Source organism: Triturus cristatus, chromosome 3_1 (genome assembly GCF_964204655.1).
Source record: "Triturus cristatus chromosome 3_1, aTriCri1.1, whole genome shotgun sequence".
Lineage (NCBI taxonomy): Eukaryota > Metazoa > Chordata > Amphibia > Caudata > Salamandridae > Triturus > Triturus cristatus.
Genome location: NC_140583.1, coordinates 726,027,968 through 726,052,911, shown reverse-complemented (window position 1 = coordinate 726,052,911; position 24,944 = coordinate 726,027,968). Strand labels below are relative to the sequence as shown.

Below are 24,944 nucleotides of genomic sequence, written 5' to 3'. Positions count from 1 at the left end.
TTCCTCCAATTCCTCCATGTCGGTGGAGGTAGCGCTGACGTATATCAAGGACCTACGGATGCCCACGCTCTCCCCTGAGGCTAGAGAGTCCCTGGAGGCCGAACTCACGGTCGAGGAGCTACAGATGGCCATTGCCGCGTTGCAACCCGGTAAAGCACTGGGTCCCAACGGCGTCCCGGTTGAGCTATATCAACGACTGCCTGGGATGTTGGCCCCACACTTGCTGAATATGTACAAACACAGCCTGGAGGCGGGGGAGCTCCCCGCAGATCAACGAACGGCCACCATCGTGGTAATACCGAAGCCGGGTAAGCCGGCGGATCAATGTGCCTCCTATCGCCCCATATCGCTGCTCAATGCAGAGGCCAAGATCCTGGCGAAACTGTTGGCCCTCCGACTCACGTCTCATTTGACTGACATAGTGCACCCGGACCAGGCGGGCTTTATGCCTGGGAGAAGTACCTCACACAATCTAAGACGCTTATACGGTGTGCTGGCCCGAGTGGACCGACTGCAGGAACCAGCTGTTATTCTATCCCTTGATGCCCGCATGGCATTCGATATGGTGGAGTGGCCCTTTCTCTTCGCGGTCTTGTCACATCTGGGGTTTGGGCCGAACTTTTGTGCCTGGATCCGACTCCTCTACACTAAGCCGCTGGCCCATGTCGCTGCCAATGGGCATATGTCGGAGGATTTCCCCCTGGGGTGGGGTACGCGTCAGGGCTGCCCGCTCTCGCCGCTGCTTTTCGCCCTCGTGCTCAAGCCTCTCGCGACTTGGATACGGTGGGAGCCTATGATGCGGGGCCTCCGCTGGTCGCCGAGCTGGGAAGACCGCGTCTCCCTCTACGCGGATGACATACTGCTCTACTTAGCTTCCCCTAGGCGCTCTATCCTAACGTTGCTTAACATCTGCGAGGTGTTCGGCCGGGCATCCGGCTATACGATAAACTGGTCGAAGGCGGTCCTCCTGGTGCTGCGGGGCCCCCCCCCTCGGCTGTCGGAGGGCTGCCAGATACAGGTGGCGGAGGGGTCGTTTAAATACCTAGGGGTGCACATTACACGGGAGCAACAGGAATTTTACAGGCTCAACTTAGGCCCTCAATTGGACCGCCTCAGGCAGGATGTGCAGCACTGGGGAACGTTGCCCTTGACCCTGGTGGGGAGAGCGGCGCTCTTTAAAATGATGGCCCTGCCGCGGTTTCTTTATGTGCTGGAAAATACTCCATACCCGGTGCCCCCGACCTACTTCCGCGCGGTAGCGGCGCAGGTCTGCAACCTCCTCTGGGGCAACAAACCAGCGCGCATTGCACAAGCAAAACTAGTCTGTGGGTGGTACGACGGGGGCATTGCGCTCCCAGATATCCAGCTCTATTATTGGGCGGCGCAGCTTAAGGTGATCAACCAGTGGCTCCATGCGCCCCAGTCGGATCCCGCGTTTAAGGCAGATAGGGATATACTGGGTGAAAGGGGTCTGCTAACTCCACTATATGATGCCCGGTTGGCCCCGAAGCTGATCGGCCCTCTGCGACAGACTGTGTCTATCTGGCATGCAGCGCAGGCCAGGCTGGGTTGGCGGGGAGTCCTGACGCAGCTTACGCCTCTCTGGGATACAAAACGACTGGGGCGTCTGAGGGACAGCAAGGGCTTCGACGCTTGAGACGCCATCGGGATCTCGGTGATAGGCGACGTGGTACATAAAGGGGAGGTGGTCCAATTTGCTCGCTTACAACAACAATATGAGCTAGCTCCCTCAGAATGGTTCCGCTATCTACAGATGAAACATGCCCTGACGACACAGTTAACCCCAGGTGTGCAGGTTCCGGAGGCATCCCCACTGGAGGACAGGTTGTTGACCGAATACATGCCTAAGAGGGCCACGTCCTTCACGTACCGTAAATTGATCAACAATTTGCCGGACTCTATGGGGCTATTGCGGGAGAGGTGGGCCGGCGAGGTCGGCGATTTTGATGACCCAGACTGGCGGGAGGCGCTGGCCTCGCCACGTGAGGCGGGTATACCCTCGAGGCTGCGGCTGGTGCAGCTTCGTATTTTGCATCGCTCATATTTCACCAGGTGCTTGCTACATAAACTGGGTAGAGCGCCGCATCCCTTCTGCCTGCGGGGTTGCGGGGAGGAGGGAACCTTCTATCACCTGATCTGGGACTGTCCTGTTCTCCAGCTATTCTGGAAGCGAGTGCTGCGCACGATGTCACAGGTGTGCGGGGTGTCGCTGCTGCCAGAGCCCAGGCGTTGTCTCTTGAATGTGTGGGAGCCCACGGATCTCAATCGTCCGGCGCAGGGCTGGGTGACGCTTGGGAACATGACGGCCAAACGGAACATAGCCCAAAAATGGGGAGCGGTGGAGACGCCGTTGCTATCAACATGGAAGAGCGAGATGGATAGGGCTATGTTTGCTGAGCGCTCCGTTTTTGTCAGGCGGGGTTGTCCTCGAAAATGGGTCAGAGTGTGGGGAGCATGGAACAAGTATAGGGGTAACATATGTGATCCACCGCCTCTTTCTGATGGGGAATCCTCTGACTCGGATGGCTAGGGAGGCTGGAGGGGTGGAGGGGAGGGTAGGCGACGCTGGTGATTGCCAGGTATCCGACCTGGGCCTATCTGAAATAATTACGACTGTGCATGGTGATTTTTCTAATGTACTATATATACGGTCTGATTCTATATCTGTTAGTTGTATTTGTTGTGAAAACAATAAAATTTCTTTTAAGTGTACATAAGTACAAGTATTGTGAGGTTTGGACCAGATTCATTAATAATGCGTGCACAGGATGTACTGGACTTCGTCTAATTGTGGACAAACACCTCTCTTTTCAGTCACGGTGACCCCATCGGGACAGATTACTGCCACAGAAGCACTGACGTTTGACCATGCAACCACTCCCGAAGCAGCAGCCATGATGTCAGACAGCAGCGCTCAGGGAGATGTCTTCACCGGAGCCACCGGTATGTCTACAGCAAAAAGCATAGGTACAGAATGCTTCCTCTTCTGACCAAAACAAACCAAGCTAGAAAGGCAATTACACGTCTGCCATTTGTCTGTGCCACAATGTGTTCATTTGTATTAATTACAGCTTTCAACAGCTTGTGTCCAAAATGCACGTCCCTGTGTATGCCCTTCCACCTCTGTTGCAGTTTGGTTCAATATCTGTAACATTGTTTTTGCAGCATGTGTTGTACAGCACATGCGGTGCAGTCTCCTGCTGCCTAATTTTGGGATTGGGTTTTTCTTCGCAGTCATTGTTTAGCTTTCGAGATTGCATAGAACGACACATGATGATTCTCCCCAAAATCCGCAGGTCCTCAGGACACAGACGCCACCGATGATTTTGTTTTTCCCACCATAAATGTAGGAGGTGAGGTTTTGTGCTCCTTGAGCAGAGCGGCATCATAAACGGGGAGTTACAAATGGAGCTAACCCCCTTGATGCAGAGTTGGAGCACTGACTGGAAAACACTACCAATTTAAAGTGCCACTGTTAGAAACTGGGTTTCTGGTTGGCAGAGGTATGCACCATGTCCAAACAGGAACCACAATCCTAGTCAGGGTAAGTTAGATACACACCATAAATTAACCTGTACTCACCCTCTGGTAGCTTGGCACCGAGCAGGCAGGCTTATCTTAAGAGGCAATGCGTAAAGTATTTGTGTAACACTTCAAACAGTAGCACAGTGAAGACACCACAAAAAAGACCCCACACCATTTACAAAATAGATTGATTTCATCAATAAAACGAGACTAAAATGACAAAAATCCAATAAGTAGAAGTAGAGATATGAATTTTTAAAGATTAAATGTAAAAATAGCACTTAGAAGTGATAAGTTCCTATGGGGCTTATTTGGTCGCGGTGGACCGGGGCAAAGTCAAGAGTTTAGGCCAACAGCAATAGAGCACACGCCGGATACAGGAGCCATGCAAGGCCTGCTGAACAGAGTACCTTGTTCCTGGTCACAACAGTGAGATGCAGGGAGCAGCCGAGTGATGCGTCTGTGTCGATCCCTGCAGTCGAGGTGATGTGTTGATTTTCTCCATGAAACGATGATGGTGCACCAGTGTCGAAGATGAAACGCCGAAGCCGAGATAAATTGGTTCTGTAGCCGAAGGCCTGGTTTCTCCATGCATTCGAAAGAATTCGACGATCTTCACACACTGCAGTGGCAGTTCCGATGCATCAGTTCTTAAGGCGAAGCGCTGGTTCTGAGTGCGATGTGGTGGTCTGTTCCTACAAAAGTGGCGATGTGTCAATTCTGCTTCATACTGCAGAGTATGCATCTGTTCCACTGGAGCAAGCACCTGGATCTGCTTCCAAAGGCCAGGCACAGGAGCAGGAGGTGAGACTTTGAAATCCCCACATCTCAAAATAGAAGGCAGGCCAGCATTCCTGTGGAGATCACTCTAGGTTCAAGCAAGAGACCAGTTCTTTTTCAGCAGAGGCAGAGTTTAGCAGACAGCAGGGCAGCACAGCAGAAAACCAGTTCTTCCAGAGCAGGAATTGCAGCTTAAATCTGTAATAAGGAATTCCCAATGTTAACCTATGAGAGGGGTAGGTCTCACAGTAGTGAAAAACTAGTTTAGGTGTTTTTCACTACCAGGTCTTGCAAAACATAAAAGTACATGTCCTACATGTCTACAGCACCCTGCCCTATGGGCTACCTAGGGCATATCTTAGGGTGACTTTTATGCAATAAAATGGCAGTTTAACGCTGGGAAAGGGATTTTAAATGACAAATCGACCTGGCTGCATAACCTGCACACACAGGCTCTACGGTGGCGCAATCAGTGCTGCAGACACATTAGTAGCATTTAATTTGCAGGCCCTGGGCACAGGTAATGCACTCTGCTAAGGACTTACTGATCAATTAAATAGACCAATTGGGTATGAGCCAATGTTACCATGTTTAGAGGAGAGAGCACATGCACCGTAGCACTGGTTAGCCGTGGTAAAGTGCTCAGAGTCTTAAAGCCAAAACAACTAGGTCAAAAAAAGAGGAGGAGGAAGGCAACAAATTTGGGGTGACCCTTCAGAGAGGGCCATTATCCAGCAGCCACTTTTTGGGATAACGACTGCATGACAATGGTTTTGCCAAATGCCTAGCAGTTGTAACTGCTGCTTTGTGTCATCAAAAGTTCATGTACACCTTTACCTTGAAGAGTAGTTGGTAATGTGATAGTCAGATATCCAGATGATACATACTTTTTTGGACTCAACTCTTAATTCCATTGCAGTGAACGCCTATCTCACAAAAGAGAGAGTGCAGAAAGTGATTTATTTTCACCATAAGCCTCAGACCCTGACTGCCAGGAAATTAATGAAACTTTCGATAATGCTATCCTCATGCATTGCTTTGTACCCAATGTACAACTCCAGCTGTATCCTTTACAGGGGTTTTTAGTGAGCCCCTAGACTCAAGCTGCTGGGGGAAAGTAGTGTTATTGTTGCACAAGATAAGTTCTACATAGTTATGGCGGAACAGGGAAAATCTCTTAGTGAGGACACAGTTTGGAGAGACTCATCTGCAACGAACACTCATGATGTTTGCCACTATGACAGACTGGGGGGGACATATGTCAGGCCTGGTAGTTTTGTGGAGGTGGATTCCCACGGACACAAAATGGCACATCAATTTGTTAGGCTTGACAGAAGTATTTCTAGCCCTCAAAACATTTTTGGGACAGCTCCTGGCCAAGACCATACGAATTTGAGTAGACAGCCTGACTACAGTGTAATGTACTGTAGTAGGGTGGTACACACTACCTTTAGATATACGTAATAGCTTAGAAGATTTGTCATTTGTCTTAGTGCTGTCAACTTCACTTCTTAGCAGACCATTTACTAGTCAGTAAACCGAGGGGAACACAGATGTGGGCCAATCCTCGACAGTGATACGCTCCTGCATGAGGGAAACTGGATGATATTAGCATGTTTTGTGTACATATGCTAAAAATCAGACAAACTTAATGTTCAGTGCATTCTTTTGCCCAGGAAAAGCCGGTCAGGACAACCTTGGATTGTGTAAAGATTGAAAATATGTGGTGTGGTATGTTTCTAACAGCCCACGGTTGATACCTATTGCAAGATGACTGATACCGTAAGCTGTCATTTTACTTGCTTTCCAAATTCCCTAAATACGCTATCCTCAGTTTCTCTGTGGGCACCCCAAACCAATAGAAAACCCATACCTGTTTGGTACTCCCATGCTCATGAGAACATGGGGAACATAAATGTAGGCCAAGCTCTGGAAGGAATATGTTCTCGCTGTCAGGGAGATTGGAAATCCTAACACTTTGACAAACTCAGCAGCTCCGGCCATCAAATACTTGCATTGGTTACCTGTCAGGCAGCGAGTAAAGTTTAAGGCTCTCTGCCTTGCCCACAAAGCCTTGCATGGAGTTGGCCCGGATTTCCTTAAGCACTCTTTGAAGTGGTATGTTCTGGATAGATGCCTACGCTTTTCCAGATCTCAAAAACTTGTAATAAACAGATTCAGGAACACACACTGGGGAGGACGGAGTTTTTTCTTAACCACAGCCAAGGAATGGAATGCACGCCCCAATTTCATTAGAATTATCCCAGATCTTCTTCAGTTTAGGAAGAACCTTAAAACATGGCTGTTTCCATAGTCCATCACACCCTGAGCTCTCCCTGAGGATCATAGCACCTTGACACGTCCGGGTAAATGTTTGCGCTGAATACATCTTTTTAACAAAACATACCATAAGTAAAGGTTCAGCTTGTCTGACTTACAACAGTAGATTCCTTAGGTTGTACAGAACGTCATCAGGGCCTTAATGTTGTAATCTAGAGCTTCATCAAGTTCAAACTTGGAGTAATCCTTTTTGTCTATATTCCATCTTCTATGATTATTGTGTGATCAAAAAGTATCTTGTACCATAATCAAATAAATCCATTATTTTCAAAATCAAATGGGTTTTGTCTGGATACAGAAATAAGTCACCCATTTTGATTTTAAAAGTGGTGGAATTATCTGATTATAACACGAGATACATTATGATGTCACAGCTGATGGAATATAGACAAAAAGGATTAGGACAAGTTTGTTGAATTGTCAACTCTTTTAAATTCACTATGTTAAGGGACTGATTAAGTTGGCAAGAACTGTTTTTAAGGTTTTTTTGTATGGACATTTACCAGTGGAATAAACTGTCTAAATCGGAAGAAACACTTGGAGAAACAACCTGTGATCAGGTTTTCAAGAAATTATTGTGAAGTTTGTTGATACAAAGGGACATTTAATATTGAACTTGGGATATGCTGATAGGTTTATTCACATTTGTTCTGGAATAGATTATTCAAGCATTTGGATTTTGAGCAATCCAATATCTCTCACCACTTCACCATCCAAATATAGCGCACTTGTGTTATACAGTATTCATTGAGAATTGAACACTGTCCCTGTGAGGTGTACAATTGATTAGCCCATGTCTTGTGATTGTAATGGGCCCCTCTTTCTTTATTCTCCTTGTAGAGGTTCTGTGGTGTCAGTTGGGAAGTTGGCTAGCCTGCAGTGTACCACCACTGGATTGTGTTCTTTAATAAATATCTCTGTTTTGCCACTCTAGCTGCAGATGAATTCACTACAGTACCACTTAGAGAAAACAAAGGACATTAGAAATGTCAATCAGTTGTTTGTGAATTATGGACCTCGTAGGTTGATTGTTGTCTAAAACAACAAATAGGGCCTGATTACAATAGCGGTTGGACGCTCGTCCGACCACCATTGTTTCGGGTAGGCGTCCGACCAACCGTGTGTCGACGGTTCCACTTGCCCGATTATAATGCGACCCCCATGTAGGCGGTCGTAAAAATGCCTTTTGCTATTGGGGCATATTCTGTGGCCCTAGAAAGGGCCGCAGTACAAGCCACAATGGTAAAAGGCATTTTGCAAACATCCATGCACTGTGTGCCAGGCACCATGGGGTGTCTGGCATATGGTGCATGGATGTTTGGGGAGGCACCACATGTACCCCCCTGGGCCCATAGCGGAGGCCCACAGGGGACGGGGCCCTGCTAGATGCCCCCAAAGTCCTTTCCGGCTGCCTTTTCATGACAGTCGGACCACTATCAAAAAGCAGTCAGAAAAGACCACCGTAATCCCAATGGCGGTGCCTCCGCAGTCACTGCCCCCATTGTACGGATTATGGTGGGACTGACACTCCAACAGGCTCTTTGAGCCTGTCGGAGGCGTCGGACGATCCCTCCTCTCGCTGTGGTCCAACCGACCACGTCCTAATGCGGCGGTCGGACCGCTATGCTGGATGTTATAGAGACTGCTACCGACGGCCTGTCTGTGGCGGTCCCACTGACATCATAATTGGGCCTATATTGTGATTTGGTTAATATGTACATAAAGAGTGGCTGCATATGTAGGTTGCGGCAACTTATTTTCTTCGCATTGTTAGGTTTTGCCTGCACAGTGCTTGTGCTGTGCTTGGGAAATCTTTTGTACTGGAAAAAACATTTTTAAAAGGGACGTAGAGCCCGCTCATTACTTACCTGTACTTACCATTAGCTGGCTCCCACAGGACTACCACGTCACTTTACTTAACATTGGCCGGCTCACATATTTAACCTCTTCTGTGCCCATGACGAGATAGTCTCGTCATGGAGCACGGTCGCGCTGTGCCCATGACGAGACTATCTCGTCATGGACCCCACCCACTAATGCAACGCCCCGGCACAGGAGGGGGAAAGGGCGTGGCACTGAAGGGGTTAACTCACCACTGTCTGGCTCCCATGTCACTCTTGTTTCCTTGCTAGTCAGTGCCATCGTCATGCTGTGGAGCCTGGATCAAGTACTCCTTCTGGTTGCCAGTATCCTTCCTCTGCAGGCTCCTGCAGGTACTCTTTTTTTTTTCTCTCTTCGTGTCATTGCCAGTGAAGCTTCTTGCGGGATACGTGACCAAAGCTCTTCACATAGTCAGTTTGCCCAAAACAAGCCCTGCAGTCTGTGTACCTAGGCTGTCGCAGTACGTGTCCCAACTCCACAAAGTTCATATTTTTACAAGCTTATATGCCCAAGCGCCTCACCATAAGACTCAGAGTTTTACCGATCCTATGTCGATGAAATGAGGAGCCTCTCTGTTGTAGATGCATTTGTTAAGATTTAACTTCATTTTAGTTTGCCCTCTTCCCGAACCCCATTGTCCATGTTTCTTCTCCCCACCACTCCCCCCACCATGTTGCCTCTTGTACCCCTTAACCACCCTCCTGTTGTCCATATTACCCACCCTCATATGAAAAAAGTGCTATGAGGCGGCCAGCACTGGTTGTGTCATAGTGCTTTTTTTTGTCCCGTTGCTTTTTTCCCCTCCCACCCTTCCTCTCTTGTGCCTATTTATTAAACCTGTGCCCACAAAGTGATTTATTGCAGGATGTACTGAGGATGAGTTTACAACAAAAGCTAAAAGGGCTTCTTCCTTCCAGGCATTTAAGGGACAAAAGTCCCAAGTCTGGGCATGGTTGTGCGAGCACACAGTGCTTGAGCACTGTTTAAAAGTGCCTGGAAGTGCTGTAGAGAGGCCATCTTACTGTTGTGTGTGCTCTGACTCTGCAAGCAGCGCCAGGATTGGCTGAGACACAGCGCAGAAGGGCAGGCAATCCATTATTGGGTGCCGCGCGTGGGTGGTGGCACTGCCGTAGTCACACTTTGTATGGCCAATCACTGTGGCTTCATGTGAAGCCATGCAGTAGTGATTGGCCATTTCGGGACGCTGTCGTGGTGACGTCGCAGGGTCGCAGTCGCAGCGCAGCAGTCCGACTCCCTCATGTCACCGCACTGCACACACTAGACCTCGTGCCGGTCTGCTAACTTTACTGGACTGCTGGTGGCTCGCTTGCTCGTGTAGTCGTGTGAAGTACACTGGTACCAAGTACTGTCCAACACGTCTTTTAGTGGACTGAATTCACCAGATACTGAGAAAAGTAAGAGTCGGGCGGACCGGGCCACATTTTCTCCTAATTTGTGTTGTGTTAGAGTTATTTTATTATGCAGACTTTGAAGAGGCCTCCTCCTGTCCTGCTCTGTCAATGCCTGCCCTGCCCCCCCCGGCCCTTATCTTCACTCAGGTTGGTACTATTTACACTATGAAAACAACGTGGGCTAAGTGAAGGCCTGCTGTCTTCCTGCTGAGGGCTAGTCTGGGGCGGGGTCCCAGCAGGTTGCATACTATTAAAAATTAAAATAAGTACATTAACCCTGAGAAGGCCTAGTTTGCCCTAAACGTCGCAGAACTGTTTCCCTGAGAGCGAGAGCGCACCTACACCGGGAGGTCGGAGGAGTAGTCGCAGACCTGGCACAGTGCCAGTCCGCGTACCTCGAGGCACTTGCCTGGCGAGATCTGCAGACTGCAGCATCAGCCCTCAGGGGCACTGCTGAGTGGGACTGGCATCATGGCTGCTTTTTTCACTCGCCGTCATCTGAGGGGAGCGCTCGGCTTTGTAAAGGATGCCAGGCACAGAGATCACATTTCGGACACGGACACCCTCAGGTGTGAAGAGCACAGGGCACAAAAGGCCCTGCCCCTACATCTTTACAGCTCGTCTTTGTGTGTCGCCGCCGAAAGGGCCGACGTCCAGGCACTGCAGTGACCGTCCCATCTTCAACATGCTCCCGAAGACCCACTGCAGCATCCCATGCGCTAGTGTGCTTTAGAACTGTACATTCATTCTGTAATGCTGTGAGTCCGCTGGCCCAGGTGGCTCTGAGGAGCTCACCTCAACAGTGGTGCCAGATCATGGTATGGCCCGCTTCACGTGGGTGAGGGAAATAAAAGCTTCAAGGTGGAAGTTAGCGTCATTCATAAAGCCAGCAAAGCGTCCAGTGTCTTTTTGCCCCCCTTGCCTCGCATCAAGGAACCACAATGATGATGAGTAGGCTGCGGCCCCCGGACCCTGCTCTTGTGGAATGCGAGCGCACATTGCCCCTGCTGTGCCCCGAGTAGTAGCGGTGCCCCGGGTGCTGCTCCAGCTTTAGTCTGACCCGGGTCCCGTGGGTGAAGCTTCAGTTGGGCTGACACGCACCTGTACTTCGCGATGAAGCAGCCACCTGCGGCCACGCGAGACTCTCTACCTGCTGCAGTCCAGGACCGAAATCAACGGCACTCGGCATGCGCCCTTCCTCTCATGCCTGCCCCATGATAACAGCTACTCCTGGCCTCATGGTGGCCATCCTTTGAGCACACGAACGCAACCCCAGACTGGTTTCTTCTTGTTGCCCCAGCCTGCATGCTGAAAGGGCACAGGCCACTACCATGTGACAGCATCATATCCTGTGGCCCTTCCACTCTGTAAATGGCCCGGGAGACCATCTGCCACCTTAGGGGCTCTGAGCAGCAAGGCAGGGACGACTCTACGGAGAGACGCTGGTCACGCGGCCTAGTGGGGCCAAGAAGAGGAGGGTCGTGCAGGCAGTGTCCTAGGGGGTGTGAAAACCGAGGCTCGGCTGTAGGCGCCGTGAGCTCTGAGGTGTCCTGGAGACTGAGGCGTGGCACATGCCCGCCAACACTTTGAACGTGGTGAGAGGGAGCTTTTGACTTACATTAAAGAGGAGGATATTTTAGGGATTTTAGGCTGGAGACTCCTAAAATAAAGCCATTTTGGGCTTATAAAGTACTACTTTATGTTGAACACTGCTACTTTGCGAGCAGTTTAGTTGAATGTTAAATAAAAAACATCTGTGAGTGAGGTACTAAGAAATGCATTGTATCTCAAAGTCTGTTATGAAGCTCTGTGGTTATACTGAATAAGCAGCTACCTATGTTATATGACATCTCTTTATTAATGTAATAACTGCACTTTCACAACTGCTTTCTCAAATTTGCTTGAAAATGCACCATTTTTCAAAATTTTCTCGGGGGGAGACCCCTGCCGAACCCCCCCTTATGGTGGTTCGGGCTCGCTTGCTCGCAACGGTGCAGTATGCCAATCATTTTACGCCTCACCACTTTCAAATGTCACCAGCCGCTCCTGAGTGGTAGTAGAGGCTGTCTTTTTGCTTGGGTGTGTACCCCTCATTAACGTCCGCCACTGAGCAGTCAAGTGCGGTGTAGAGAGACCCAGGCTGTAAGACTGGGTACACCGGACCTGGGCGAGGAGCACTTGTGTACATAACACGTGCACGCAGGTTCCTTTCAAACCTTACTCTTTGTCTGCAGCCCTCGGCCTCTCCCCGAGTAAATCTGATGATAACATTACACGTGCCGTTTAGTCCCAAAAATGATATATTATTTATAGACTTTGTTTGTTTCACCTATAAGTTGGCCAGTGGGGTATTCAAGGTCAAGGCAACGTTGTACACAAAAACAAAAGATCAAATCCTCACAAATACTACAGGTAAAACAATCACTGTTTTCCTAGTTTTCACGTGGGACTGGGAACAAAACATGCTGCTTTTTTCCCTATCTCTTTGTGGGGCTGAAACAAGAACCCTGCTCCGAGCGCAGTTAGGTAGTTCTAACTAGTAAAGTAAAGAGGCAGGGGAGCCAGGCCCGTGCACAGGCCAGGTCCCTGCACAGGCCAAGCCCCTGCACAGGCCGGCTGGTTGCTCCATTGTACGCTTCTGAACAAAGTCCCTCGGCTAATGACAACGTTGTTTGTCAAGTGTTTGTTTTCTTGGTAGATGATGGGTGCTCCACAGGGGCTTAAGTATGAAAGCGGAGTAGCCAGTCAGCAGGCCAGTAACAGATTGTCTTACTTTCAAGGCCATCAATAACCAAGCATAATATTACTACAGCCATTAACCATATTAGAAACCAGCATTTGCAATGCAATAGGCCTCGCATTCGCGAGCGTTTGAGCTATTGGCATTGTAAATGATAAGGCCTTTTATTTATGTGTTTAGAAAATCTGCAAGTGGTGCGTAAACACACACTTTGTACTTATAGTCCTTGCTTACCAGAAGCAAGGCGGGCAGTAAAAGAGGCGTGGTTACTGCCAGTGTTGCTTCTCATAAGTAACGACTGTAAGTACTAAGTGTATGTTTATGCACCGCTTGCGGGTTTTTAAAATACATAAATAAAAAGCATTGGTATTTACAATGCCAATAGCTCAAACGTTGGCCAATGTGAGACCTATTGCATTACAAATGCTTGTTGTTCTTGGTATATTATATAGTTTGCTTGGCCCTTGCACACCACTTGAGTTCAAATTTAACTAAAGCCAAAATCGCCACGTTGATGCTTTTGAACACAGAGTTCTAGAATCTAGTGTTAAAAAAAAGAATGGCGAACTGGTCAAAGAACGTGTAACCGTGTCACGTGGACATCAGCGGCGATCGTCCTGACAAGACTCGCAACGCAGAGGTCCTTCAGGCGTCTGCAGGGTCCTCCTGCTGGAAGTGGCTCACCCGGAAGAAACACTTGCCAGACTTTGCAGATGAGGTGTTGATTGCATTCAGATTAGCAATTAGCACCTCTGCATCAACAGAGCGGAAACGTGCACTGTTAAAGTTCAGTGCGTTTTTTTTTTAGATGTGCCATTTCATCTACATTCACTGACCTCTTGGCGCTTTGTTTCTCCTCTCTCACGGAGTAACACTTTTGCAAGTTGAGAGCGGCCTTAGAAAGTGGGTGGCAGAGGAGTTGGGAAATGTGCTTTGTTTAATGTGCGGCGTTTGCAAGGAGAGGATGTTCACTCTTGAAATGAGACCCTCTTTAAAAGGCCCCCAAAAGAGAGGAATGCTACCATTATTGTATTGTATTTCGCTTTAGAGAGTGCGTAGGATACCGCTGGTGGCTAGGTTCAAACCTCTTCTCTGGATAATCGAGGAAGTCCCTCCTTCCTGTGTTTCATTTGTATAGCGCCTCATAGCCCTGACCTGGTCATAGAGAGAGTTTCGATTGGCACGTTTTTGCTGGATGCATGGTTTAAAGAGTGTTTGTGGGAGCGTGGCCTAAATGGAAATAGTAGGGTGCAGCGCGTGTTCTTTGACAAAACAGTCTTGAACATAAATATGAAGTGACCCGCAGAGAGTAAGAATTTGTGCAACTGCGCTTTAGGCATGGTCAATGTTGTATAAGTAAATGTGGCCGTTACAATACCCTGCACCCCTGAATTATGCCTCATGCCAAGACCCAAAAAAGAAAAAATGCTATGTAAATTCATATACCTGGCCCTGGTAGTATTTAAGCCTCGCTTTGCCATGTCAAGGAAGGCAAGCCCCAGAAGTAAGATTGAGGATGCGTGATCTGTTGGCAAGGGCTAAGGCAGAAGCTGCTGCTATTACACGGCACAGTTCAACAAACTGGACGTGGCCATGTGGCTCTGATTTGGGATGTTTACGAAGGTGGATGGAAGCCAAAAAGGACATTAAACCCCTTCACGGTGCAACCAGTCGGCAGATGAATACAGGCTACACATCCACACATGGAATATACTAATCTGAAAGTCAGCACCAGTGACCAAGACTCATGGACTGAAGTAGTGAGCCCCGCCCCACACACACACAAAGACACTGGCTTGAACTATGGTGCTTTTGACTGCTGGGGATTTCCCCTGCTATCCCACTTATGTCACCAGGGGAAGAAAACATACGAGGGGGGAGTTTGCCTTGGCACTGTTGACCTGTTTGTGGCCTTTGTGAGTACAGAGGGCAGGTTCGAAGTTCATTGGTATGATTGGGACATGTAATGAGTGAAGTAATAGTTATATAACTGATATTGTTAAAACCTAATTAAGAAATTTACACAAAAAGTAAGCGTGACCGTTGAGTGCATTGGTGAGGTCAATAGAACTAGTAATATAAAGGTTGTGGAAAGAAACAAGTCACCAACCTATACCTCTTCAACCCTTCATATAAGGTACTTGAGGCTGTCTGTCCCGCACCTAATAGATTTAGGCCAGTCACGTTCTTATTTTTATTTTAAAAGCAGAAAGTAAATATAATTGCAAGAGAGCATATGTGAGTCATCTCCTGTACAGAAGGGTAACAGATTTAAAAAAATGCCAAAAAGCATGTCAAGGAAAACCGAGTTGTGTATTAGTTATGCCGGTCTCCGTAGACACTCCATCAAATTTATAAAATATAGTTTTAGGTAGGAAGCTGCATGTGTTTCTACTTTCGCATGAACTCTGTCAAGAACATTTGTCTGTAAAGCAGATAGGGTGACCAGGCTGGTGACATTCGAAAGTGGTGAAGCGTAAAAGTTAGGGATGAGTTTAAGTAGCGAGCAACCACTGCATTTTCTTTTACTTCGCTTTGTCATAATTTTGAAAACTGTGTACCCCCATGAAGGAGACCCCATTACACCCATGTGCACAGAATCACAATTACATCTCCAATATGTGACTACTGCCCTATGCGCTCTGCAGAGAAGCAGATGATTGGATGGCCATGTATTGTGATCACCTTTTTGACCCGCTGATAGACCCCGTGAGAATCTCGCAGTGCTTTTAACCACAGCTCCTGAGCTCTCAAACATGCAAGCAAGTGGTGCCACTCAGTTCAAAGTAAAGTATGCACTGTACAAGACTGTTACATGAAAACGTGCATAAACATCATCCTGGAAGTAGCTAAAATTATCTACTTTATCCTGCATATTGAAATAGCACCCATGCAAATCTGACAGCCTACCTGAATGACAAAGCTATCTGGGGACTGCTGATGACTAGCTGTGGTCCAAAGTCACCCTCAGATGCTCACACTGCGACCTCAAAGAAGACCGGCTCGGCCAAGTGAAGATGAATGCAAAATAGATGTGCCTGTCTGCCTTTCAGTCCAAAATCGCTGTGCAGCATCTGTGATTACTAGGTACGTGGGCTGTGCAATACAAAAGGTGACTGCAGCAGGTGCGTCCAGAGATGAGGAACGAGCCGGTGTCCCGGCGGAAGAGCAGTAAGAAGTGGTCTGGGAATACCTCCTGTCGCTTGAAAACAGGCGTCTGAGGAGTCAATTAGCCGTGCTAGGAAAGTAGTGAATCCAAACCAGGCCCCACTTGGGCAACAACAAATGGGGTTGAATGCTCCAGCATACCAATAGAACTCGCGTTGCAGTCACTTTCGGAGGCTACTTGTTCTCTCTTCGTGCTCCGTTATGTACAGTGGCAGGATGTGACCTGACGGCCAGAGCTGCCAACTTTGGAGCTGGGGAACCTGGGTCGAGCCTCCGTGTTGGCTGAACATCCTGTGATACTGGTCAAATCACTTAATCTCCCTCTGCCTACCAAAAATGAATGTGTCCTTGTGTAACGTAGCTGGTGCGCATGTAAAGCGCTCCAATACCTTAGGGTCGAGTTCACGCTATACGAAATCTCCCCCCAAAAATACAAAAAACAAATCGTTGGTGATACTCGCAGATCTCCGATGTTCTCTAATTTTTCAGTTTCATCGCTGCTGTGGCTGGCTCACGGTGGGTCCCAGGGTCCTCGCTGTCTTGTTAATGCTGGTTGACCTCCACAGCCAGCGTCTCCCTCCTCTTAGGACCGTTAACTCGACTGGCGAATCCGTCATTTTTCTCATGGTGTGCCCCACAGGTCATTGCCCTGAAGTACACCCTCCCAGTCCTCAACCCTTGTGCTTTTCTGATGAAGATCTTAGCCTGTTCCACTCACTGCACAGGTGAGATTAGAGACATCTGCTTGATAGCAGTTTCTGTTGTACCAGCTCTGACCTGTTCTCAGGACACCCCCACGCCCCCTTTTGCTCCATGTCCTCCCCGCTCCCGCCTGCTCCTCCCTCCCACTTGTCCTTAAATGGTGACCGCGCGGCGCAGGTGAGTGTGACCTGTTCTCAGGACACCCCCGCGCCGCACGCCCACCAGCTGTCTCGTTGTGCCGTCTGCCTGCCTGCCTTCCCCAGCTGTTCGCCGTATCTAGGTGATTGTATTTTGTAGTAGATTGTGCCCAAATTGTTAAACTGTTGTAGTTTTGAGTGTTGGTTTTTCCCCTTGTGCCTGCCCGCCCCGCTCCCCGCTGGCGTTCACTCGGCCACGCCCCCTTTTGCCCCGTGTCCTCCCGGCTCCCGCCTCCCAGCTGCTCCTCCCTCCCACTTAGCCTTAAATGGCGACCGCGCGGACGCACAGCGGTCACGCTCAGCGGGCGCGCCGATTGTGCGCCGAAGGTGCGCCAAAGGCAAGCCCGTCTGCGGCCGTCCACGCCTGGACCGCGCACAGCGCCAGGATCCCTGGCCCCCGCCGATGCAAGACTACCCGACGGACCTACGACGCCGCCACCCTCAGCGCACTCAATGCCGGCCGTAACCCTGCCTGCTACCGAGCCACCCCGAAACACACCCACGGACCCTTCACCTGCCAAGCCTGCTTCCGGACCTGCACCACCGCCTCCAAGTCGAGCACCAGCAGCAACCACCTGAAGTGCATCCTGCTGAACACCCGCTCCGTCCACAGGCACGCCGTGGAACTCTGGGACCTGCTCGACGCAACAGCACCGGACATCGCCTTCCTCACCAAAACCTGGATGAACGCCTCCTCAGCACCCGACATCGCCATAGCCATCCCGGACTGATACAAGATCACCCGGAAGGACCGCGTCAACCAGACGGGAGGAGGCATCGCCATCGTACACAAGAACACCATCCGCATCTCGACTAACTCCGACGAAACCTTCACCGCCGCCGAACACCTGCACTTGCAGATACACACTGACCCCAAGACCACCCTCCGAGGCACCCTCATCTACAGACCGCCGGGACCACGCACACAATTCAGCGAAGACATCGCAGACTTCATCAGCCCGCACGCCCTGCCCTCCGCCGACTAGATCCTCCTAGGGGACCTCAACTTCCACCTGGAGAACAACAACGACAGCAACACCGCCGCCCTACTGGAGAACCTCGCCAACCTCGGACTCAAGCAACTGGTGAACACTCCCACCCACTCCGCCGGTCACACGCTCGACCCCATCTTCTCATCCAGCAAGCACATCTCCTTCAGCCACGCCACCGGACTCCACTGGACCGACCACAGCTGCGTCCACTTCAGCTTCAGAAAAACTACAACCCACCACCACCCGCAACAGGTTCCCTGCCGGAGCTGGAGCAAGATCACCGCCGAGCAGCTCACCGCCTCCCTCAGCCAGAACACTCCCACCAACACAACGGACCCCAACGAAGCAGCCAGCAACCTCACCAAGTGGCTGACCGCCTGCGCCAACGACCTCGCACCACTAAAGAACCCTCCCAGCAGACCCGGCAGCAAGAAAACCCCCTGGTTCACCGACGAACTCAAGGAATCCAAGAAGAACTGCCGCACCCTCGAGAAAGCCTGGCGGCTCGACCAGACCACAGACAACAGGACCGCCCTCAAGCACGCCACCCGCAAACACCATCAGCTGATCCGCGCCACCAAGAAATCGGCACTCAAAGAACGACTGGACAACAACGCCCACGACAGCAAGGAACTCTTCAGCATCGTCAAAGAGTTCTCCAACCCCAGCGCCGGAAACAACGACATCACGCCCTCGCAAGAGCTCTGCAACTCACTCGCTGCGTTCTTCCACCGCAAGATCACCGACATACACAACAGCTTCGACGCACAGACCACGCACCCTATCACCGAACCAACGCCCGCCACCACCACCCTCTAACACTGGACCCCGATCAGCACCGAAGACACCACCCACACGATGAACTCCATCCACTCCGGATCACCAACCGACCCCTGCCCACACCACGTCTTCAACAAAGCCGACGCCATCATCGCACCCCATCTCCGGGACATCATCAACTCCTCCTTCCACACCGCCACCTTCCCGGAGAGCTGGAAGCACGCCGAGCTTACCGCCCTCCTGCAGAAACCAACGGCGGACCCCACCGACCTCAAGAACTACCGTCCCATCTCGCTCCTTCCTTTTCCGGCCAAAGTCATCGAGAAGACCGTCAACAGACAGCTTGCTGCCTTCCTCGAGACGAACGAATCCCTCGACCCCTCGCAGTCCGGATTTCGGGCCAACCACAGCACCGAGACCGCCCTTATCGCAGCCACCGACGACCTCAGAACCCTGATCGACAACGAGGAAACAGCGGCCCTCATCCTCTTGGACCTCTCTGCGGCGTTCGACACCGTCTGCCACAGCACCCTAGTGAAGCGCCTCAGCAACATCGGAATCCGAGAGAAAGCACTGGAGTGGTTCATCTCGTTCCTCGCCGGAAGAACCCAGAGAGTCCGCCTCCCCCGTTCAGATCCGAGGCCACCGAAGTCATCTGCGGCGTACCACAAGGATCTTCACTCAGTCCAACCCTCTTCAACGTCTACATGAGCCCCCTCGCAGCCATCGCACGCCAACACAACCTCAACATCATCTCCTACGCCGACGACACCCAGCTGATCCTCTCCCTCACCAACGACCCCACCACCGCCAGAGCCAACCTACACGAAGGGATGAAAGACGTCGCCGACTGGATGAGGAACAGCCGCCTTAAACTGAACTCAGACAAGACAGAAGTCCTCATCCTGGGATCATCACCCTCCGCCTGGGACGACACCTGGTGGCCCCCGGCCCTGGGCACCGCTCCCAAGCCAACGGACCACGCACGCAACCTGGGCTTCATCCTGGACTCCTCCCTGTCGATGACCAGACAAGTCAACACCGTCTCATCTTCATGCTTCAACGCCCTGCGCATGCTCCGCAAGATCTTCAGATGGATCCCCACTGAAACCAGGAAGACCATTACCCAGGCACTCGTCACCAGCCGACTGGACTACGGGAACACCCTCTATGCCGGAACCACAGCCAAACTTCAAAAAAGACTCCAACGCATCCAGAACGCCTCCGCACAACTCATCCTGGACCTCCCCCGACACAGCCACATCACCGGACATCTGAGAGACCTGTACTGGCTCCCCGTCAGCAAGAGAATCACGTTCAGACTCCTCACCCACGCACACAAGGCTCTCCACGACCTGGGCCCCAAGTACCTCAACGACCGCATGACCTTCTACACGCCCACCCGCCAGCTACGATCGACCAGCCACGCCCTCGCCACCGTACCACGCATCCGCAGAGCCACCGCCGGAGGAAGATCCTTCTCCTTCCTGGCAGCCAAGACCTGTAACTCCCTCCCCACCCACCTTCGGCGAACCCAGGACCATCTCTCCTTCAGAAAGCAGCTCAAGACCTGGCTGTTCGAGCAGTAACATACCCCCTCCCCCAGCACCTTGAGACCCTCCCGGGTGAGTAGCGCGCTTTATAAATGCCATGATTGATTGATTGACATTGTGGGTGGCTGGTCTGAAGGACGGCGAAATTGAAATGGCATTCGCTTTAAATGTTCTTGATCCTTTGCTCATAGAAATATTTTAAGCACATATTCTGTGCGCTTGGGTCTGCAAATAAGAGGTGGACTTGAAGGACAGCGGCAGTTACCAGTAAGGGAACGTGTGCACGATAACATTTTGTCAGACGGTGGCCACCATTTTGTTTTGCAGTTTTATATGGCTCGAACTCGACCATAAAGTATTGACATGAGCAACAATTACATTACACAAGGTCCTATTCATTTTTTACCAGCAGGTGGAAGTAAAAAGATTTGCCCAGAATCACAGGATGCTGCGCGAATGCCAGGATTCCAACCTGGATCCCCAGTTCTAAAGTGGCCAGCTCTTTTTATGAATGCCCTGCGGCTGCAATGTGGTGCCTTTTAAATGTTGTGCATTGGAAGTTTTCACAATAGATGAGGAGAATTGAGTCCCCCCACCCCTAGCTCTTAATGAGAATGAAAGCAACACTGCCTTCTCTCACCTCCACTTTGTGCACAGATCAAATCTTATCTGGGTGCCTAGGTGCAGTATGGGTAAATGCTGTCGACTTTGTCAGCATGTAGACAATATGTCATGCCACTCACCCATCTTGGGTTGTTCCAAAATGTATTACATGGCATTTATCAGCTATAGCTCGATCTTGTAGGACATGACTGCAAAGGGGGCATTAGGGCACTGACAGCTTTGTCATCTGTCCAGGGGGTGCTATGCATACTGCTGTCTCTTGTGAGGGAAAGCAGCCAACAATCTCTGGAGCCAAACTCCGCCAGTTCCTTTGGGAACACCATAGAAAATAGGCACCCTCACCTTTTACAGTACTGACTGCGAAGTCTGCGAGAGGCCACATGGGGTGTTCTGCCCGCCTGCTCCCGCTCCACGGTCTTGTCTTTTACTGAGAGGGCACAGGGGTTTGCACTCGCAGGCCATATGCACATTTCCCTAGAGCAGCTTATTAAACGTGTAGTATTTATCTCTCGGTACGGACTCCTGTTTTGTTTAACAGAATCTGAGTTCCCGTTATTTAATTTGAAGTGTATATTGCCTCCTTTACAACACACTTGAATTCAGCCTGCCAGTGTTTGGATACTTCCAAGTTTTTTCTTCCCTTACCTAAGTCTTGCTCTTATCCACTCACAGGGTTGGGGGCTGCTCTAGGGAACCATCGGGCTGTCACTGCTCTTCAGTTCTTGGAGGCCAGTGCAGGCCCAGTGAAAACACTGACACCACCTGGAGCTGGAGCTGGAGCTGGAGCTCTAATAATGGTGTCCACACATGGCCCTTCCATTAACAGCGCGGGAAGCATACAACTCGAGTCTGCACAGTGTGTCTTCAAAAGTCCTGATGACAAACCGTGCAGACTTGATTTCTCGACTTCCCACCTGCAACCTCTACCACACCCTTTCCCTGCCCTCATAGGGCAGGACCCGCCCTCTGTGACGAGTTGGGAAAGGGCGGGGTGACCATTCTCTCCACTCTCTGACTGGCGTGAAGCCCCAGTGCTACAGGGCCTAAGTCTGAAAACACCCAAGGCTAGTTTTACCCCCACATCATCAGAGGTGGCGACTACTCTTTGAGGCTATGTATTTGCCGAGCTGATGACCTCACAACCCTCAGGGCTGTGAGCTGGTCAGTCTGGCAAATATATTAGGTTTTGTCCCCGCCCACAGGCAGCGCATTTAGGAAACGTTGCTCCCTGGCAGGCAGTGTGTCACTGTTATGAGAGTCTCTCTCTCTCACAGCAATGACAGCCTGTGCCCCAGAAAAATGTGTGTGCACAGTTATTTTAGTTTAGTATTAAAGGTTGGTTTTTTTTTAACTCTTTGGCAATGGCTGACTGGAGGTGAAAGTAAAAGGGGCCCAAGCTCGGCGCTAGACATAAAAACAGGACTAAATCCTTTACTATTCTATATCTGGCCCGTCCTGTTTTCTGTGTAGCCTTGTATAACAAGCATTTGCAATGCAATAGGTCTCGCATTTATGCAGTTTGAGCTATTGGCATTGTAAATGAGAATGCCCTTTATTTATGTTTTGGTTTTCAAAACATAAATAAAAGGCATTGTCATTTACAATGCCAATAGCTTAAACCTGCGTAAATGTGAGACCTATTGCATTGCAAATGCTTGTTTTGACAGTGCCCGGGCCAAATTGTGATCCCAATCTGACCTGCCTGGCTCCTGAGAGGCAAGGAAAGGATCGGCAGCCCGGGTCCAGGGCAAGGGAGGGAAGCCACTCCTCTGATCAGACCATTCACTGATCTGCCGGCTGCTCCAACACCTTCCGGCTGCCGCTTCTCGTGCCCTCCCATCCAAGGTGCTGGGTTCTTAATGCCAGGGAAATAGAATGTTAGAACTTTTATGAATTAGAAAAGTGGTATTCGAATGTTTCCTTTGGAACGGTGGCAGTTGCTGATCCCTGCCAGGGCTACTGGCCGCTCTTTGATGCTCATTAAAGACTTCCACAGATTACCTTTGGAGCTGCCTCTTTTTACAAGCACGCAGACAGTGCATAAATGCCTTATTTGCATGACCATAGTTGTTTGAATCGCGTAGCTCGTCATTGTCTGCAGCACCCGATGTGTCGTTTCTCTTGACACTTCTATACTATTCACTTTGACAATATCATGTTTAGTGCAGTTCTGCACGTGCCTGATACAGCCACTCTAGAGTCTAGACGGAGCTAGCAGAGGGCAAGGTGGCAGTGCATGGTGAGGGGAAACACAGGGCTGGCAGTGCACATCGGAAGCAGGCACTGGGCTGAATTCTGGTCTGACACTCTGTGGGACTGGTACCATATGTAGATAACATGCAGAGCACAGGGCTGGCCGCCTCTGGTGCAGGAAACCAGGGTTCGAGCCTCGAGGTCGCGTCCATATCCTGTGATTCTGGGCAAATCACTTAATCTCCCCGTGCCTGAATGTGTAATGTAAATACGGTGCTATGTAAAGCGCTCCAATACCTTCGGGTCGAGTTCGCGCTAAATAAATATGGGGGAAAAAAAAAGCCTGGTAGTATGCAAAAATGAGGAGTGTCAGGTAGGCGGCAGAGCACTGCATACCGGGCTGAGAAATGGGCTACTTTGTGGTTGCCAGTGTTCAGGGTTGGCAGTAGACCGAACTGGCAGTGTTCACACCTACAGAACAGAGCGGATTCAGGCCTTGGTGGACAGCATGTGGCTTCTCTGCTGCATAATGAAGTTCTGCATGGCTACAGAAGAGGGTGTGGTCCATCGGCTAGATTGCCGACTTTGATGCTGGAAACCAGGGTTCGAGCCTCGGGGTCACGTCCACATCCTGTGATTCTGGGCAAATCACTTAATCTCCCCGTGCCTGAATGTGTAAAGCAACCAGTGCTCATGTAAAGCGTTCCAATACCTTTGGGTCGAGTTAGCGCTATATAAATCTGCCTTAAAAAAAAACAAAAAAAGGCACGGCTGCTCACTAGGACTGTATGCCTAGCGAATCAGCTGGGCGGTTGGTGCCCAGTTTACCTGTGCATGTGCCTGTCAGAGCGCACGTGTACTAGGAGGGCTGACTGCGCAAGTGCTGCCCTCCCTAGGGCTGCCGACGCACAGGGTTCTTTCTCTGTCTGTAGGACTGCCAACAGAGCGTTCTCAGAGGACATCTTTATTTGTAAGGCTGCCATTGCGCACAGGGCTTGAAGTGCACACGGCACCCACTCACAGGGCATCCTGTGTCGAGGATGCCTGTGTGCAGGGATGGACGTAAGCTCTTTATGCAGGGCATACATCTGTTAATGTGACAACCTTTCCTTAGTGCGTGTGTAAAACGGCGCGCACACACACACTGCTGTTAACGTGCAGTCCTGTCAGTGCACGGGGCTATGTGCAGGCCCGGCCACTGCAGAGAGCTCTCTTGTACAAACATTGGGAAAAGAGGGCATCACTGCAGGATGAGGAGGATGGCGCTTGGGTGGAATGCAGAGAGTGGAAAACAACAGCAGCCGACTAGGAATGAGGAGTATTTGAACTGAATGCGATGGTGAACAAAATTATGTTTTTTAGTTCAATTGTTACCCAACATGGTTGTTCTGCCCTCGGAAGCCTAAAGAGGAAATCAACATAGAGCCTCGTTAAACCGGCAGCGAGAAGAGCCAAGTTCTGGGCTGTTTACGGAAAGTCAGAGACAGGGTTGAAAGCAGAGAACATGGAATTCCAGTTGTGTGCAGCCGAGTAGGACAAGCCCGGCGGAGCGTGGCGCGTGGCGGGGGAGCGCATTCCAGGCGGGGGAGCGGACCCTTTGAAATGCGATGCCAAACGGATTGCATGGCGGCACGATGCGCGTGATTGTGCGCGTGCTTGCCATGCAATCCGCTTTTCGGAGCACTTTTGGGAGCCCCTTACTATAGTCTCGCTTTGCGATCGCTTACGCGATAGCAAGGCGAGACCTAAAAACAATACACACACACCCGCGCACCCCCGATCTCCTCCCCAGTCTGTCTCTCCTCTGCGTGGAGCATCCCGTGGACCTCCCCGTGTGCTGCCTGACAGTAACAGATGCATTACTTTAATTATTTGAGACTGCAGAGGCCCCTATGAAAGGAGAGCATACCTTTCTATTCTGCTTTGCAGAAGGCCCTGACTTTGTTCCAAAAAACCGGGACATGTATTTAAAACTAAGAAAAGTGTCGGGACACCGGGACGGGTCCCGGACAACTGGGACTGTCCTTGGAAAACTG

At 50.4% G+C, this 24,944-nt stretch overlaps 1 protein-coding gene across 7 annotated transcripts in view; it reads left to right on the top strand.

Moving 5' to 3' along the window:
• Positions 1-24,944, top strand: part of DEAF1 (DEAF1 transcription factor) — a 357,225-nt gene that overhangs the window by 213,498 nt on the left and 118,783 nt on the right. For 4 of the 7 annotated variants that reach the window (XM_085644850.1, XM_085644849.1, XM_085644853.1 and 1 more), the window contains one exon: positions 2,836-2,964. In XM_085644850.1, the coding sequence (XP_085500976.1) occupies positions 2,836-2,964 (129 nt within the window). Of the gene's footprint in view, positions 1-2,835; positions 2,989-24,944 lie in introns of all 7 variants that reach the window. The other 3 variants (XM_085644848.1, XM_085644847.1, XM_085644851.1) reach the window with 1 other exon arrangement.